We start from the raw sequence: 17,564 nt of genomic DNA, 5'->3' as shown, positions 1-17,564 counted from the left end.
GGAGGAGACACGAGCATCGCGCTCGAGCACACACAGATGCTCAAGTAAAATTTGTGTGTTTGGCCGAGCATGCTCGCCCAACACTAGTGATCACATGATAAGAGTGTAGTGTCCCACTAGGTACAGTCATGTGAAAAAATTAGGACACCCTTTGAAAGCATGTGGTTTTTTGTAACATTTTTAATAAAAGGTTATTTCATCTCCGTTTCAACAATACAGAGAGATTAAAGTAATCCAACTAAACAAAGAAAACTGAAGAAAAGTCTTTTCAAGATCTTCTGTAAATGTCATTCTACAAAAATGCCTATTCTAACTGAGGAAAAAGATAGGACACCCTTGCCCCTAATAGCGAGTGTTACCTCCTTTGGCTGAAATAACTGCAGTGAGACGGTTCTTGTAGCCATCTACCAGTCTTCGACATCGGTCTGAGGAAATTTTACCCCACTCCTCAATGCAGAACTTTTTCAGCTGTGAGATGTTTGAGGGGTTTCTTGCACGTACAGCCCTTTTCAAGTCACCCCACAGCATCTCAATAGGATTCAAATCTGGACTTTGACTTGGCCATTCCAGGACTCTCCATTTCTTCTTTTTCAGCCAATCTTTGGTTGATTTACTAGTATGTTTTGGGTCATTGTCATGTTGCATGGTCCAGTTCCGCTTCAGCTTTAATTTTCTAACTGATGGTCTCACATGTTCTTCAAGCACCTTCTGATACACAGTAGAATTCATCGTGGATTCTATGATGGTGAGCTGACCAGGTCCTGCTGCAGCAAAGCAGCCCCAAACCATGACACTTCCACCTCCATGCTTCACAGTTGGTATGAGGTTCTTTTCTTGGAATGCTGTGTTTGGTTTACGCCAAACATGTCCTCTGCTGTTGTGTCCAAATAATTCAATTTTGGACTCATCTGTCCAAAGAACATTATTCCAGAAGTCCTGGTCTTTGTCAACTTTATCTCTGGCAAATGTCAGTCTGGCCTCGATGTTTCTCTTGGAAAGCAAAGGTTTCCTCCTTGCACACCTCCCATGCAAGTTAAACTTGTACAGTCTCTTTCTGATTGTAGAGGCATGTACTTCTACATCAACTGTAGCCAGAGCCTGCTGTAGTTCTCGAGATGACACTTTAGGGTTTTTGGAGACCTCTTTTAGCATCTTGCGGTCTGCTCTTGGGGTGAACTTGCTGGGGCGACCAGTCCTGGGCATGTTGGCAGTTGTTTTGAAAGCCCTCCACTTGTAGACTATCTTCCGGACAGTGGAATGGCTGATTTCAAAATCTTTTGAGATCTTTTTAAATCCCTTCCCAGACTCATAGGCTGCTACAATCTTTTTTCTGAAGTCCTCTGACAGCTCTTTTGCTCTCACCATGGTGCTCACTCTCACTTCAACAGTCAGGAGCACACCAAACTAAATGTCTGAGGTTTAAATAGGGCAAGCCTCATTCAACATGCAGAGTAACGATCTACTAATTATGTGCACCTGGTGTGATATACCTGTGTAAGATCTGAGCCAATTTAAGAGGGAATACATGTGAGGGTGTCCTATCTTTTTCCTCAGTTAGAATAGGCATTTTTGTAGAATGACATTTACAGAAGATCTTGAAAAGACTTTTCTTCAGTTTTCTTTGTTTAGTTGGATTACTTTAATCTCTCTGTATTGTTGAAACGGAGATGAAATAACCTTTTATTAAAAATGTTACAAAAAACCACATGCTTTCAAAGGGTGTCCTAATTTTTTCACATGGCTGTAAATGTGGGCACTACACAAGGGTCAATTGGGCCACGTTGTCCTCCACCTCCTGTGGAACAGTTGCATTGTATCTAACAGCCCATTTTAATTTACTTTTATATGTTTTTATGTTAATTTCTTCCCTGTGATGTGTGTAGCAGGCCTATTAGGGTGTAGTTCCTCCTCCTAGACACTAGAGGGAGCTACGGAACCCCCAATACATATAGTTAGGCCCAGACAGGGAAGGGAAAGTCTGTGTGCAGAGTCAGAAGCAAGAGGAAACGTTAGCCAGAGTGGAGCTGAGGTGTAGACTCTGACATGCAGTTAGATAGCCCAGGCTTCTAGCTGACCACCAGGAGAAGGGTTTACCTCCTGAGAAACCTGCAGTTCCCACCAACTAAAGTGCAGAGCAGAGCAGAAGAGGAACCAGCCAACCTGAGGGCTGAAGGGCAGAAGGATTATTTGGAAAAGCAAGGATATATACCTGAGGAAGTTTTCTACCAAGGATAAAGCCAGCATTAGGGCATACGGGCCTTGGGATTAAGACAGACAGGAATAGTGCACAGGATTTCTGAGGAAAAGGTGCAGCCTGTCCTGTAAGTGTTTTGACCCTCTGAGTATCTTGCAGAGAACATTGTACCTGCCATTGATGTAAAAGCCTGCTTATAATTGCTGCTGATGTGGAACTGAACCTAGACTGTACAAAGTTAACTGTTTCCCATAAAGGAAGTATTGGTTCACCACAACATCGTGTTCCTCAATTATTCCTATTATCAAATCGGTGTGCCATCGTTACAGGCAGTGGCGTCACAAATCTTAAAGGGACCTTGCCCCTGGCACAATAAACACCTGCAACATCCAGGGCACCTCACCATCAGGTCTGGTCCATATACACTGAGAGTGCCCCAGAGGTCTCCTGTGCCAGCCATCTCCATCCTGCTGTACGCCTGGTCTTTCAAGAAACTGTGAGTAACCCAGAGCAACCCTCGTTTGCCTAAGTAACCGTGACCTCACTATCGCAATACCCTGCAGGTCTGCGTACTGCAAGAGCATTTGCTGATTTGTTGGGTGATCGATGGCACAATTACAGAGACCAATTGTGAATTAGTGTTCATTTGCTTCCTATTTCCACCACAGATTTTACCTTGCCCAAAGCATTGGTGAAATCTACAGTAAATCTTAAGCCAAATCAGCAAGAAATTTGCATGTGGCTTCTCTTTGCAATGGATTTGTTGCAGATTTTGCTACATATCCATGGCAGATTTGTTTGTGCAGAATTTAATTCCCATTTGGATGTTTCTATGAGGATCAATATTCTTCCCAGTTTACCTTCAGACATAAATGAATCCATGAATGTACAGTATTCTGTATATGTAAATTCTAGAACATGTGCCACATTGGATTCACATGGAGTTTGAAATTATTTTGTACAGATGCTAATTGGGGATTTCTGGACTATCACATGCAAGACTAATGGGATCTTGCCATTAATTTCTGTTGTTCCATAATTTGGCTAACATTTTCCTAATTTCCCAGAATGGTACTTATGATGTAAACCATTAGTCTAATCATCATATATTTAGCATTTCTCTCTGGGAAAAAAAAATTGCAACCACCAATGAGTTCTGCCATTTTCATTATTCTTAACAGCTATTATTATTACATCTGGACAAAAGAAGTGGATATTGCTTTCAACCCCACTTTTCCAGAGGTCCCACAAAATCATGTTATATGAGAAATTATAAACTATATTAGAGTCAAGCTTCTCCAGCTCTTTGTTTATTACATCTTTGTTCCATTTATTGGCAGAATTACCATTGTACATATTAGACAGTTTGTGTGCATTTACTGTGATAAAATGGCAGCTGACGCTGTATATGAATATCAACACTACCATAAAAACTTCAGTAATCGTCAGTAATGATGCAAAGTTAAAGGCCATGCATCATTGCTAGAACATTGCAGGTCATAGAAACACAGTGCATAAAACCTGTTATGGTTCACTACATGCAGAATTAAAAGCTTGCTGCTTCCTATGTTCTCAAAGAGCAATTAAAACAAGGGCGTGAAATGACCTTAACAAACATTTATGCTTTTATGAAGTGCAAATTACATTGGTACAATATTAATTTGTTGGAAGAGCATTCTAAAGAATAAAATATGCCTGACAAAATGTGAAAGGCAGCACAACTGGAGTCAACATTCCCTAACTGCAGTAAAATCTACGTCCAGCAATAGGGTAAGAGGTAATGGAATGTGGCAATAAATAGCCATATCTAGTGTGTGTAGAGGCCAGCCGTCCATTATCTTCAGGAACAGGTTCAGCTTTCTAAAGAGATTGTCAAGGAGGAGAAAAACATGACACCTTCCAAAAACAGCACCACAAATGCCCATGGGTTATGACTAGAGTTTAGCGAAAAGTTCGGGTTCGGGTTCCCGAAGTCAATGGGAACCTGAACTTTTGGGCACTAAAATGGCACTAAAATAGTCCTAGAAAGAGCTAGAGGGCTGCAAAAGGCATCAAAATGTGCTTAAAAGCATGACAACTGTTCGGCAAACAAATGTGCATAGGAAAATGACTTAAAATAACATAAAATACAGAAAAATTTAAAATAACAATCTGGATCTAGGAGTAGGAGGTTGAGGAGGCAGTGGATGGGTGGATGTGGCTGTGTAGGTGGAAGCGGCGGTGAAGGAGGAATAGGTAGCCAACACTGATTTGTGTTATTTTTTATTTTTAAATTGGGGTATCCCACAAAATATTGGGAGATATAGCAAAATAAAACTAAGAATAAGTGCATTTGAGTACAAGAATGGATGGTTGAGGCTGGTATAAATGTCTATTCTGCACAAGGTATGGACAAGTCCTGTGGGATCCATGCCTGGTTCATTTTAATAAACGTAAGCTTGTCCACATTGGCTGCGGCCTGTGATAATGCTCTCTGCCGTGCTAAACACACGTTCACACTATACACTGGCTGCAGGGCAGGTCAGCACCTCCAAGGCCGACAAAGCTTTTCCACATTTTGGCCATGCTAACCCTGACTTCTCAGGTGCTGGCGGTGCCCCAGCTGCGTTGGCGACCTTTTCCTCCTCCTCTGCCTTTGCCTTGTGCTTCCACTGTGCCCCGCTGTCAGATGGGAATGCCATCAGCCAGCGTGCGCTTGTAGTCGCGCATCTTCCGATCAGTAACAGATGTTTTCACTAAATTTAGTTCCCTGTCAGCAATGCACAGCAGGGGTTCATTCACGGCAAAAGGGGGTTCATGTCACACAGCAATAGAACAGAGGATTTTGAGAGATTTAGCCCCCTGTCACCCAGGCACAGCAGGGGTTCATTCACGGCAAAAGGGGGTTCATGTCACCCAGCAATAGAACAGAGGATTTTGAGAGATTTAGGCCCCCGTCACCCAGGCACAGCAGGGGTTCATTCACGGCAAAACGTGGTTCATGTCACCCAGCAATAGAACAGAGCATTTTGAGAGATTAGACCCATGTCACCCAGGCACAGCAGGGGTTCATTCACGGCAAAAGGGGGTTCATGTCACTCAGCAATAGAACAGAGGATTTTGAGAGATTAAGGCCCCTGTCACTCAGGCACAGCAGGGGTTTGTATACGCCAAAATTGGGACTTTTTTGCATTAAAATGGCTCTAAAATAGTCCTTGAAAAGGCTAGAGGGATGTAAAAGTCAGTAAAATGTGCTTAAGGGCACAACAACTGCTATGCAAACAAATGTGGATAGGGAAATAACTTAAAATTAAATAAAATAACTAAAAATTACAAATTATTAACCTGCAAGTCAGAAAAGGAGGTGGATATGGAGTCAGAGGTTGAGGAGGCGGTGAATGTGGTGTTGCAGGTAGAGGCAGCAATGGAGGAGGAGGAGGTAGCCAACAATGTTTTTTATTTATTTTTTATTGGGGTAGGTAGCCCCCAAAATATTGGGACAAATAAAAAAATAAATAAAACAAAGAATCATTTCACTTGACTTATCTACAAGAATGTATGTTTGATGGTGGTATAAATGTCTATTCTGCACAAGGTACAGAGAAGTCTTGTGGGATCCAGGCCTGGTTCATTTTAATGAACGTGAGCTTGTCCACGTTGGCTGTGGACAGGCGGCTGCGTCTGTCTTTAATGATGCCTCCTGCCGTGCTAAATACACGTTCCGAGAGTACACTGGCTGCAGGGCAGGCCAGCACCTCCAAGGCATACAGGGCAAGCTCTGGCCATGTGGACAATTTGGAGACCCAGAAGTTGAATGGAGCAGAACCATCAGTCAGTACGTTTAGTCGTGTGCACAGGTACTGTTCCACCATGTTGTTAAATTGCTGCCTCCTGCTAACACGCTCAATATCAGCAGTTGGGGCCGGTTGTTTCGGTGAGGTGCCAAAGCTTTTCCACATGTCGGCCATGCTAACCCTGCCTTCTGAGGTGCTGGCGCTTACACAGCTGCATTGGCAACCTCTTCCTCCTCCCCTGCCTTTACCTTGTGCTTCCACTTGTCCCCCGGCATCAGTCGGTAATGCTTTCAGGAGTGTGTCTACTAGCGTGCGCCTGTAGTCACGCATCTTCTGATCACTCTCCAGTGAGGGAATTAAGGACAGCACATTCTCTTTGTAATGAGGATCCAGCAGGGTGGCCACCCAGTAGTCAGCACATGTTAAAATGTGGGCAACTCTGCAGTCGTTGCGCAGGCACTGCAGCATGTAGTCGCTCATGTGTTCCAGGCTGCCCAGAGGTAAGGACAAGCTGTCTTCTGTGGAAGGCATATTGTCTGCGTCCTCCCTATCCCCCCAGCCACGCACCAGGGATGGGCCCGAGCTGCGTTGGATGCCACCCCGCTGTGAACATGCTTCATCCCCATCCTCCTCCTCCTCCTCCTCATCCTCCTACTCCTCGTCCTCCAGTAGTGGGCCCTGAGAGGCCAAATTTGTACCTGGCCTCTGCTGTTGCAAAAATCCTCTTTCTGAGCCACTTCAAAAAGACTGGCCTGAAAGTGTTAGAGATGACCCCTCTTCCTCCTCCTCGTCCTGGGCCACATCCTCTTCCGTCATCACCCTAAGTGTTTTCTTAAGGGGACATAGAAGTGGTATTGTAATGCTGATAACTGCATCATCGCCACTGGCCATGTAGGTGGAGTACTCGAAACAGAGCAACAGGATACACAGGTCTCGCATGGAGGCCCAGTCATTGGTGGTAAAGTGGTGCTGTTCCGCAGTGCTACTCACCCGTGCGTGCTGCAGATGAAACTCAACTATAGCCTGCTGCTGCTCGCATAGTCTCTCCAGCATGTGCAAGGTGGAGTTCCACCTGGTGGGCACGTCTCATATGAGGCGGTGAGCGGGAAGGCCAAAGTTATGCTGTAGAGCAGACAGCTGAGCGGCGGAAAGATGAGAACGCCGGAAGCGCACACAGATGACCCGCACTTTTTGCAGCAGCTCAGACATGTCGGGGTAGTTGTGAATGAATTTCTGCACCACCAAATTCAGTACATGCGCCAGGCAAGGGATGTGCGTCAAACCGGCTAGTCCCAGAGCTGCAACGAGATTTCACCCATTATCGCACACCACAAGGCCGGGCTTGAGGCCCACTGGCAGCAACCACTCATCGGTCTGTTGTTCTATACCCCGCCATAACTCCTGCGCGGTGTGTGGGGCTTGTCCCCCAAACACATTAGTTTAAGAACAGCCTGCTGATGTTTACCCCTGGCTGTGCTGAAGTTGGTGGTGAAGATCTGTCACTGACCGGTATGAGAAGTTGATTGTGCAGGGAGGGCACGGCTCTCCATGAGAAGTAGCGGCGGCTGGGAACGACGTACTGTGGGACAGCAAGCGACATGAGCTGTTTGAAGCTGTCCGTCTACACCAGCCTGAATGACAGCATTTCAAAGGCCAGCAGTTTAGAAATGCTGGCATTCAGGGCCAGGGATCGAGGGTGGCTAGGTGGGAATTTACGCTTCCTGTGACATGGTGGAGATGCTTGGTGACGGAGGTGGTGTTGTTGGTGGCACATCCTCTGTTTGCTGGGCGGCAGGTGCCAACATTCCTCCAGAGGCGGAGGAAGAGGCCGAGGCAGCAGCAGAAGAGGGAGCAGGAGGGGCCTGAGCCCTTTGTTGGTTTTGAAGGTGCTTACTCCACTGCAGCCCGTGTCTCGCATGTAGATGCCTGGTCATGCAGGTTGTGCTAAGGTACAGAACGTTATTGCCTCGCTTCAGGCTCTGATGGCACAGCGTGCACACCACTCGGGTCTTGTCGTCAGCACATTGTGTGAAGAAGTGCCAATGCGAGGGAACTCCTTGAAGCTGCCTTTAGTGTGCTCGGTCCCTGGTGACGGTGGCCAGTAGCAGGCAAACTGTTTTGGCTATGGCTGATTTGCTTTTGCACCCTGCTCCCGCTTTTGCTACTCTGTTGGCTCAGTATCACCACTGCCTCTTCCTCCGAACTCTGAAAGTCAGTGGCACGACCTTCATTCCATGTGGGGTCTAGGACCTTTATCGTCCCCTGCATTGTCTTCCACCCAGACCTCCTTTTCGGTCTGCACACTGCAGAAAGATGCAGCAGTTGGCACCTGTGTTTCGTCATTATCAGAGACGTACTGAGGTGGTATTCCGATGTCCTCATCAGGAAACATAAGTGGTTGTGCATTCTATGTCTTCCACCCCTGGGGAAGGGCTAGGTGGATGCCCTTGTGAAACCCTGCCAGCAGAGTCTTCAAAGAGCATAAGAGACTGCTGCATGACTCGAGGCTCAGACAGGTCTCCCGATATGCACGGGGGTGATGTGACAGACTGATGGGCGCCACCTGTGCGCTTTCTGCAGAAGACTGGGTGGAAGATAATGTGAACGTGCTGGATCCACTGTCGGCCACCCAATTGACTAGCGCCTGTACTTGCTCAGGCCTTACCATCCTTAGAACGGCATTAGACCCGACCAAATATCGCTATAGATTCTGGCGGCTACTAGGACCTGAGGTAGTAGGTTCAGTAGGACGTGTAGCTGTGGCAGAACGGCCACGTCCTCTCTCTGCACCAGAGACTCCACCAGCACCACCACCACGACCATGACCGCGTCCCTTATTAGATGTTTGCTAACTCATAGTTAGCATTTACAAAGCAAAGTAAAAAGTGGTTAAGTCTGTTAAAAATAATTAACCGCCAATAAAAACCCTGATGTAGGGTATTGCACTCAATTTTTATTTTTTTTTAACTCTATATGACAGCAGCATTTGTGGCCTAAATGTGACACTCACTTATGCACGTCTTATCCCAGATGTGCAGTATATCAGAGGGTTTTTTCACCCCAGTAACCAAAAATCCGTATTTCTGGCCTAAATGTGACACTCTCTTATGCATGTCTTATCCCAGATGTGCAGTATATTTGAGGGATTTTTCACCCCAGTAAGCAAAAAGATGTATTTCTGGACTAAATGTGACAGTGACTTATGCATGTGTAATCCCAGATATGCAGTATATTAGAGGCTTTTTTCACCACAGTATGCCAAAGCCGTATTTCAGGCCTAAATGTGACAATCACTTATGCACGTTTAATCCCAGATGTGCACTATATTTAACAGATGTATTTTTTTAACCCCAGTAAGCAAAAAGCTGTATTTCTGGACTCGCAGACATGCAGATAGCCTGTGCTGGTGCACTATCGTTGCATAAAATGGCTGCCAATTATGTATTGATATTGACTAACTGAAGAAAAAAAAGTTTGTTTTCAGCAGTAGTTGGCTCAGGGCAGGCTTAAAAAAATTGTGCACTGCCCCCACAAAACACATTTGCTGTAGATCGCTGAGTACAAAAAACAGTTCGGGCTGTATCACACAAGCGGATGCCGTGCGTGACATCCGCTCCGTGAAAAAGTGCCAAGACCCGATGCAGACTGCAGAGGCACGGAGCATTAACATGACTGATAATGCTCCGTGCCTCTCTGTGATTGCTTTACTACGAAATCACAGTGACAACTGTGATTTCGTAGTAAAGAGGTCATAGAGAGGCACGGAGCATTATCAGTCATGTTAATGCTCCGTGCCTCTGCAGTCTGCATCGGGTCTTGGCACTCTTTCACGGAGCGGATGTCACGCACGGCTTCCGCTCTTGTGAAACAGCCCTTCTTGATAAGATTTCTCCCTGATCTCTCCCTCACAGCAGCTGCAGCCTATCTCTACACTAATCCGAGCAGAGTGACGGGTGGCGCTACGTGACTCCAGCTTAAATAGAGGCTGGGTTACATGCTGCAGTTGGCTAATCACAGCCAGGCCAATAGTAGGTATGGCTGTGATTGCCTTTTGGGGAAAGTAGTATGACGCTTGTTGATTGGCTGCTTTTCAGCCTTTCAAAAAGCGCCGAACACCGAACCCGAACTTTTACGTAAATGTTCGGGTTCGGGTCCGGGTGCCGAAAACCCTAAAGTTCGATACGAACCCGAACTTTACAGTTCGGGTTCGCTCAACTCTAGTTATGACTAATCGTAGTTATGCAAACAGGGTAGCACATTAAACTATGCTGTTTTCACATTTTAAAAGTTGCAGAAATGGTTTAGCTTGCTGTGCTGAGCTCCATTTAATTGAATTTCCATGAGCATTATCTTGACATAAAAATAAATGAAACCAACCAAACCAGTTCATGTACCCTGTTTGCTAATGCAAAGCAGCCGCTTGTCCTATAGTCATTAAAGGGGTATTCCCATCTCAAATATATAATCTCTGTGTGAGTGTGCTGTTTCCATGTGTGTGTCACCAGTTTTGCAGTGGGCATGCTCGGCGCTGCGTCCAATGAGAACACAGCGCTCTAAACGGACACAGTGCTACTCACAAGTTTCCCTGCTCCTGCCATAGCGGCCGTGAAGGAGATGCAGAGCGCACAGCACCCCACCCCTTTCAGGATGGCAGAGCGGCAGCGGGGTAGAGTGCTGGCACTGATGTCAGCCATTTGACCCCTTACATGCAGTGGTCATTAGGGACCACTGTATGGAGGGGCTAACCTTCGGGCCGCTGCTCTGCTGTGGCAGTGGCCGATGCTTGAAGGTTAAACTGAGAGAGGTGTCTATGGCAACTGGACACCTTCACAGGCATCCAGCATCCGGTTTGCCTTGGTATATCTAAGACAGGAAAACCTATAACACTGAGACTGATTAGCTATAAAATTATTACTTATTGGAATACATGATTTAAAACATATAATGCGAGATTACAAAAACATCAATATCAAAAGTCCTGTACAACCCTGGGAGATGTAGGTAAGAGGTGTGACATAAGATAGAGCCTAACAAGAGAATATAGAGATAGATCTATTGGGTGAGCATCTAATCAGTAAAGTACAAAAAGTGCGGTATACGTAAAGTGCAAGCCACAGGTAAACAGCAAAAAATCACGACTCTACCCTACTACAGAGCTCATAAGTAGATCTATTAGGTAAACATCTGATCAGTAAAGTGCAAAAGTGCCGTAAAAAATAAGGCCCTACATAAGCCAATCGTCCAAAAAATAAATAACAAATATGGCTTTCAGAAAATGGAGACACAAAAACGTGATTTTTTTTTTCAAACATGCTTTTATTGAATAAAATAAAGTTTAAAAAAATACACATATTAGGTATCATCATGTCTGTAACAACGTGCTCTATAAAAATAGCATGTGATCCAACCCTTCTGGTGAACACCATAAAAAAAAAAAAAAAGCCAAAATATCTATTTTTTATCACCTTACATCACAAAAAGTGTAATGCAAAGAAATCAAAAAGTCATATGTGCCCCATAATGGTACCAATCAAACCGTCATCTCATCCTGAAAAAAATGAGACCCTACCTAAGAAAATCATCCAAAAAATAAAAAAAATATTCAGAAAATGGAAACACAAAAACATGATTTAAAAAATAAAAATAAATTATGTAACTCCAAAATAAAAGTAAAAAAATAGACTTATCAGGCATCGCCACATCGTTACAACATTCTCTATAAAAATTTCACATTATCTACTCTGTCAGGGAAACATGGGAAAAAAACTAATAATAAAAACTGTGTCTGAACACCCATTTTTTGGTTACCTTGCCTCATAAAAAGAGTAATATATAAACACACACACGCCCACACACAATGCACAACTATCTCTAGCAAAAGATTTTTTATATGCAGAGATAACCCTAATAATAATACGCCCCCTGCTCCGCTCACACTAGCGAGCCGACCAATTAGGACACGGTGCTCCACATGCCGCCTGCACCGCCCACACCTCTATCAGCCATATAGTGAGTAGCCCCTGTCAAAAGTCTGACCCACCAGTTGCTACCAGCAGTCAGTGCCAGTCATACAGCCACCAGTCACAGTGCCAGCAGTGTCAGCCACCAGTCAGTGCCAGCCATCTCAACCATCAATCAGTGCCACCAGCCACAGCCACCAGTCTCAGCTACAGCCAGAACTCAGTGCCAGCAGTCTCAGTCACAGCCAGCACTCACTGCCAGCAGTCTCAGCCACAAGCTGCAGCCAGCAGTCTCAGCCACAGTCACCAGTCAGTGCCAGCAGTCTCAGCCACCAACCACAGTCATTCATCTCAGCCACCAGCCGCAGTCATCAATCTCAGCCACAGCCAGTACTCATTGCCAGCAGTCTCAGCAACAAGCCACAGCCAGCAACTTCAGCCACAGCTACCAGTCTCAGCCACCAGTCAGTGCCAGCATTCTCGGCTACAGCCAGCACTCAGTGCCAGCAGCCTCCGCCACAGCCACCAGTCAGTGCCAGCATTCTTAGCTATAGCCAGCACTCAGTGCCAGCAGTCTTAGCCACAAGCCACAGCCAGCAGTCTCAGCTACAGCCAGCACTTAGTGCCAGCAGTCTCTGCCACAGCCACCAGTCAGTGCCAGCAGTCTCAGCCATAAGCTGCAGCCAGCAGTCTCCACCACAGCTACCAGTCTCGGCCACCAGTCTTAGCCAACAGTCAGTGCCAGCAGTCTCAGCCACAGCCACCAGTCAGTGCCAGCAGTCAGTGTGGTCAATTTCCCTTGCCATTTAATATAGACTGTTCCTACTAATGTGTATGCACTACTGTTCTAGCGCCCGTTATTGTAACGGGCTTTATGTCTAGTGCATATATAAATCTCCTAAAAACACATTTGCACATCATTATGGCTAAATCACCTAAATGTTTTGATGCTACTTAAAGAGATTGTCTCACTTTAGCAAATGGCATTTATCATGTAGACAAAGTTAATACAAGGCACCTAATATATTGTGATTGACCATATTGCCTCCTTTGCGGACTAGACTCATTTTTCCATCAAATTATACACTACTCATGTCCATCCAGCAGTGGTGGCCGTATTTGCACACTCCCACTTACTTGGCCTATGCTCAATGCCACAGTCTCTGTCTCCTATAGTCTGCAAACATGGCCACCAGTGATGGATTCCAGGGTAACCATAACCCCTGGATACAAGCAGTGTATAATGTGATGGAAAAAGGAATCAAGCTAGCAAAGGAGGCAATATATAGAATCACAATACATTAATAAGTGCCTTGTATTAACTCTGTCTACATGACAAATGCCATTTGCTGAAGTGAGACAACCCTTTTAAGCCCTCCTAATGTAAATAGAGCATTCTCAGAATTCATTGTACTCCATTAGCATAGAATAAAATTGGGTCACCCTGAACCTTTAAGTTAACATTTTGTATTATTTTTTTTCACTGTCAACAAATATTTCTTGGTCTCCATGTTTATATAAAAATATCTCCAAATATTACCAGATATAGATTTATTTGTCAACAAACCATTTTGATATACATGTGCTGTACACCTAATAGTGTTACCAAACTTTGTTACGGATAGCCTTGACAATAGCATGACACATATTAATCCAAATAAATAAAATGTTTGTCCTTTAAAATTCTGCATTTGCCCCTGCCTTGGATCAAATTTAGCAACATAAATTAAATAGTGAACTTTGCATTTATTCATCAGGTTTAACATATTTGAACCATGTCTTCAACAGTTAGAATTATTCATTTCAAATGCGTGAATTGCTGAATACAAAAAAATTAAATAGCAAAAGCTAAAAACTTACACCATCAGGGCGGCCATCTGATGCTGTCACTATTAAAATGTAGCGATCTGTACTTTCTCTGTCTAAAGCTTTTGCCAAGATTAAAAGCCCAGAGCTAGAAAAAGAATTAAAATAAGTACAATTAGTATGCATAACATTAACAGTGGACCAAATGCAGATTTGTGAAAATGCACCATCACACCAAAACTTCAGATTGAGAATGCATTAAAGGGTTATTCAAGCTTTTAACAGTGATGGCCTATCCTTATGATAAGTCTACATTATTAGATAAGTGGGGATGGGACCCCTGCTAATCAGCTGGTTGAAGAGGTGGTGGCAGGTGCTGCCTCCTCATTGTTTGCATTGGTCGGGACATATGTTCATACTGTAGAATGCTGCACTTTTAGTAGCTATGGTCCTAGTCAAGTAGGTTTTAAGGATATACCATCCATTTTAAAAACCTGGGTAACCCTTTAATGATTGGCACCAAAAATTAACCCATTAGCTCATTCTATGGTATTGCATTAGATTTAAAGTAACAAGCGTAATAAAGAGAAAAAATATAAGTCATGCTGGGAAAATTCTAGTTATGATAAACCGTCTGGGGCTTTAGAAGTAGACCACACTTTAATAGTGTATTCCGGCTATGTAATGTTATTCCCTATCCACAAGATAGGGGATAACTATTAGATCGGTGAAGGTCTTCCTGCTGGGATCCACACTGTTTTTGAGAACAGGGACGTCATACCCTGTGAAGCCCCCACAAATCAATGGTGCATCCAGTCAGACATGCACAAAGCTGCTTCATTCATTTCTATGTGAGTTCCAGAGTGTGACGTGGGCCTCATGTCCGGCTTATTTATCATTCTAATGTGCTTCTTACAATGCATGGCCTCCATCCTCCTATTATCAGTCATGGACCTACAGACCCTATTAGAGTGATGTATCTTACAGACATTAAGGGCCATAAACCACTTATGAATAAACATTTTGCAGACTGTCCAGAGACAGATCACCTTGGAATGTTGTGGAGGAAGTGTTCCTTCCCCTACCTACCAATGGGTTGGGGGAAGTGATAAGAAGACAAAGTAAAGAAGTTTGGAGTGGTAGTTGTTGTTTTGTGCCGGAAGGGTCAAGATCTGAGTTAAGGCCAGATCCTGGAACCATATGTGGTTGAGGCCATCCCCTGAGATATTTTGTTGGATTGGATTCCAAATAAGAGTTGAGCTCCGTCTGGATCATTTGGCTGCTGTATGAAGAAGCCTCAAAACGACGCCCCATGACACAGAGATAGCTAAGTACAGTGCTTGTCTCTCATAGATATTAATGTTGTGGCTGTGAGCATACCTGCCCTGCAGCTCCATTATTTTTGGGCAAAGGGGCTTCACTGGGGACAGGGTCCCTGTTCTTGTGATTGCTGGCTGTCACAGTGGTAGGATCCCTGACGATTTTATCTTTATCCCTTATTCTCTGGATAGGTAATAACTATACATAACTGGAATACCATAACTATACATAACTTTGCCATATATAAGTCTGCTCATACTGTATATACAACATATTCAGTATGTGCGTCATTTACACATTCATTCTCAATGAATAGTCATATGTAAACGTTTCTAGATGGCTTGGAGGGAAGGGGTGTCTATGGGCACAGGTCTACTATGCTTGCAGATAAATCAAACTCTGGCCTGTATCTGAATTATCTGTATATTTTATACATAGCCATAGTTTCCCCAAAGATCTTCTGTTTTAATGCTAGCATAATTCGAGAAAAATGCCACAAATACTTATTTACTTCTGCAGTTCAGCAATTGAATTATACATTAGATATAGGATTTTATGCCATTAGGATCATTCCAAAATGATATTTGTCATTACTAAATCCTAGCCGTCATGGCTCTAATTGCGAATTTGCAGAATACGTTTTGTAACAAATGTAAGTGGCGGGTTTACGCATTTTAAATGTTTTCCTTGTCTGGAATTTCACCTCAGCATGAAATATGGTTAGTTATACTGGAAACATGTTTCTGCCTTTTACACATTAGAACACCACGGAGTTTGTTTCTTTGCAGCAATCCATTGAGGGTTTCAATAGATGCTCATAGAAGCTCATTAATGACACATTATTATGTTCTGTCACAAGGTTAATCTCTCTAGACCAGAACAATTCTGGAAGCAGAATTATCAACCCAGGCACAAAGAGAAATAAATTTAAGACATAATTTGCAATAATAAATAGGGCTGTATGTTGGCTAAGTCTACTTTCACACTGGCGTTTTGGTTTCCGTTTGTGAGATCCGTTTCAGGGCTTTGCCCTAGTGCATCAGTTTTGCCCTAGTGCATTCTGAATGGATAAGGATCCGCTCAGAATGCATTATTTTGCCTCCAATCAGTCACCATTCCGCTTTGGAGCAGCATTTTGGTGTCCGCCTGACGATGCGGAGGCAAACAGATCCAAACAATGTAAGTCAATGGGGACGGATCCGTTTTCACTGACACAATAGAAAACGGATCGGTCCCCCATTGACTTTCAATGGTGTTCAAGACCGATCCGTCTTGGCTATGTTATAGATAATACAAACAGATCCGTTCTGAACGGATGCATGTGGTTGTATTATCGGTGAGGATCCATCCAAACGTGAGTGTGAAAGTAGCCTAAATTCTAAAGTAAGTATTATTAATGTAAACATGTAAAGAAGTGAACAAATGAGTAATAATTTTGCCCTACTTCATTTCTTATTAGAAAATACTTTACATCTCATTCTACAAAGCATAGCCTATTTATTAGATATAGCTTCAATGAAAAGTACTGTGTGCATCGACGGGAACATCTATACTACACAATGAATGTAAGGTCATCACTAAAAAGTAGAGATGTCTTTCAGGTATGTTTTCAACTACCACACACATGGGCTAATGGTTATGTATTGTAGAAGTCGCACCTGATTCCATGTACATGAGGCATCTCAATGGCCCCTATGCATCATAAGTAAAAACCAGCATTATAAATGGCACGTGGTACCTAAGTAACCCTGATACAGGTCTTGTACTGGGGCCCAGGAGCTATGAATTATGCCTCTATCCAATACATTACTATGTCATAACATATCTATTTTAAAATTACGGCAGCTTAAGAACTTTATATCATCTAGGTTATAATACATGTCAATGAAAATGTTCAAATGCCATGTGTAAATAATACTAAAGCACTTGGGTGGGTAAATCCTTCCTACAAATATATCTCTAGGGTGTATGTGGCTGAAATAAGAGAAATTAAAATGCGTAAAGCACTGCAAAATATGTTGGTGCTACATAAGCAACATATAATACATTATATTTGCAAAATCATAACATGATTGATGATTATATGCTGAAAAGTAGTGCTACATAGGCACTGCTCATCATTTCCCATAGAAGTAGCAGCATGTAGGAAGTTTCTTCTCTTGTGCCAATCACTGATTGCATTTGTAGTGTTCCCTTTTTCAAAGAGGCATTTTATCAGCTATATTGTGTATTAAAAGGGAAACTGTCTATATGAAAATGCAGAGCAGTCTGCAGGCATCATGTTATAGAGCAGGAGGAGTTGAGCAGATTTATATATAGTTTTATGGGAGATGATTCAGAAAAAAATGAAATCTATTCATTGAAATCTTGAAGCTATCTGTTTGGTTAGAGTTACCTTCAGTGAGCGTGGAACCACTATGTCAACCAATCGATTTGACGTTGAGCTATTCCTAAAGGGATTATCCCATTAGTCCTCTGTTATGCGTCCTTTAACCCCTGTACAGGGATCTG

The 17,564-nt window shown here is 43.5% G+C and overlaps 1 protein-coding gene across 1 annotated transcript in view; it reads right to left on the bottom strand.

The window, feature by feature from the left end:
• Window positions 1-17,564, bottom strand: part of PCDH15 (protocadherin related 15) — a 1,384,495-nt gene that overhangs the window by 724,867 nt on the left and 642,064 nt on the right. The window contains exon 16 of the mRNA XM_044299661.1: window positions 13,788-13,881. Coding sequence (XP_044155596.1) covers window positions 13,788-13,881 — 94 coding nt within the window. The remainder of the gene's footprint in view (window positions 1-13,787; window positions 13,882-17,564) is intronic.

The sequence above is a fragment of the Bufo gargarizans genome, chromosome 6 (genome assembly GCF_014858855.1).
Source record: "Bufo gargarizans isolate SCDJY-AF-19 chromosome 6, ASM1485885v1, whole genome shotgun sequence".
In the NCBI taxonomy this organism is placed as follows: domain Eukaryota; kingdom Metazoa; phylum Chordata; class Amphibia; order Anura; family Bufonidae; genus Bufo; species Bufo gargarizans.
Note: the sequence above shows the minus strand (reverse complement) of the source record. Positions and strands in the feature narration are given on the sequence as shown.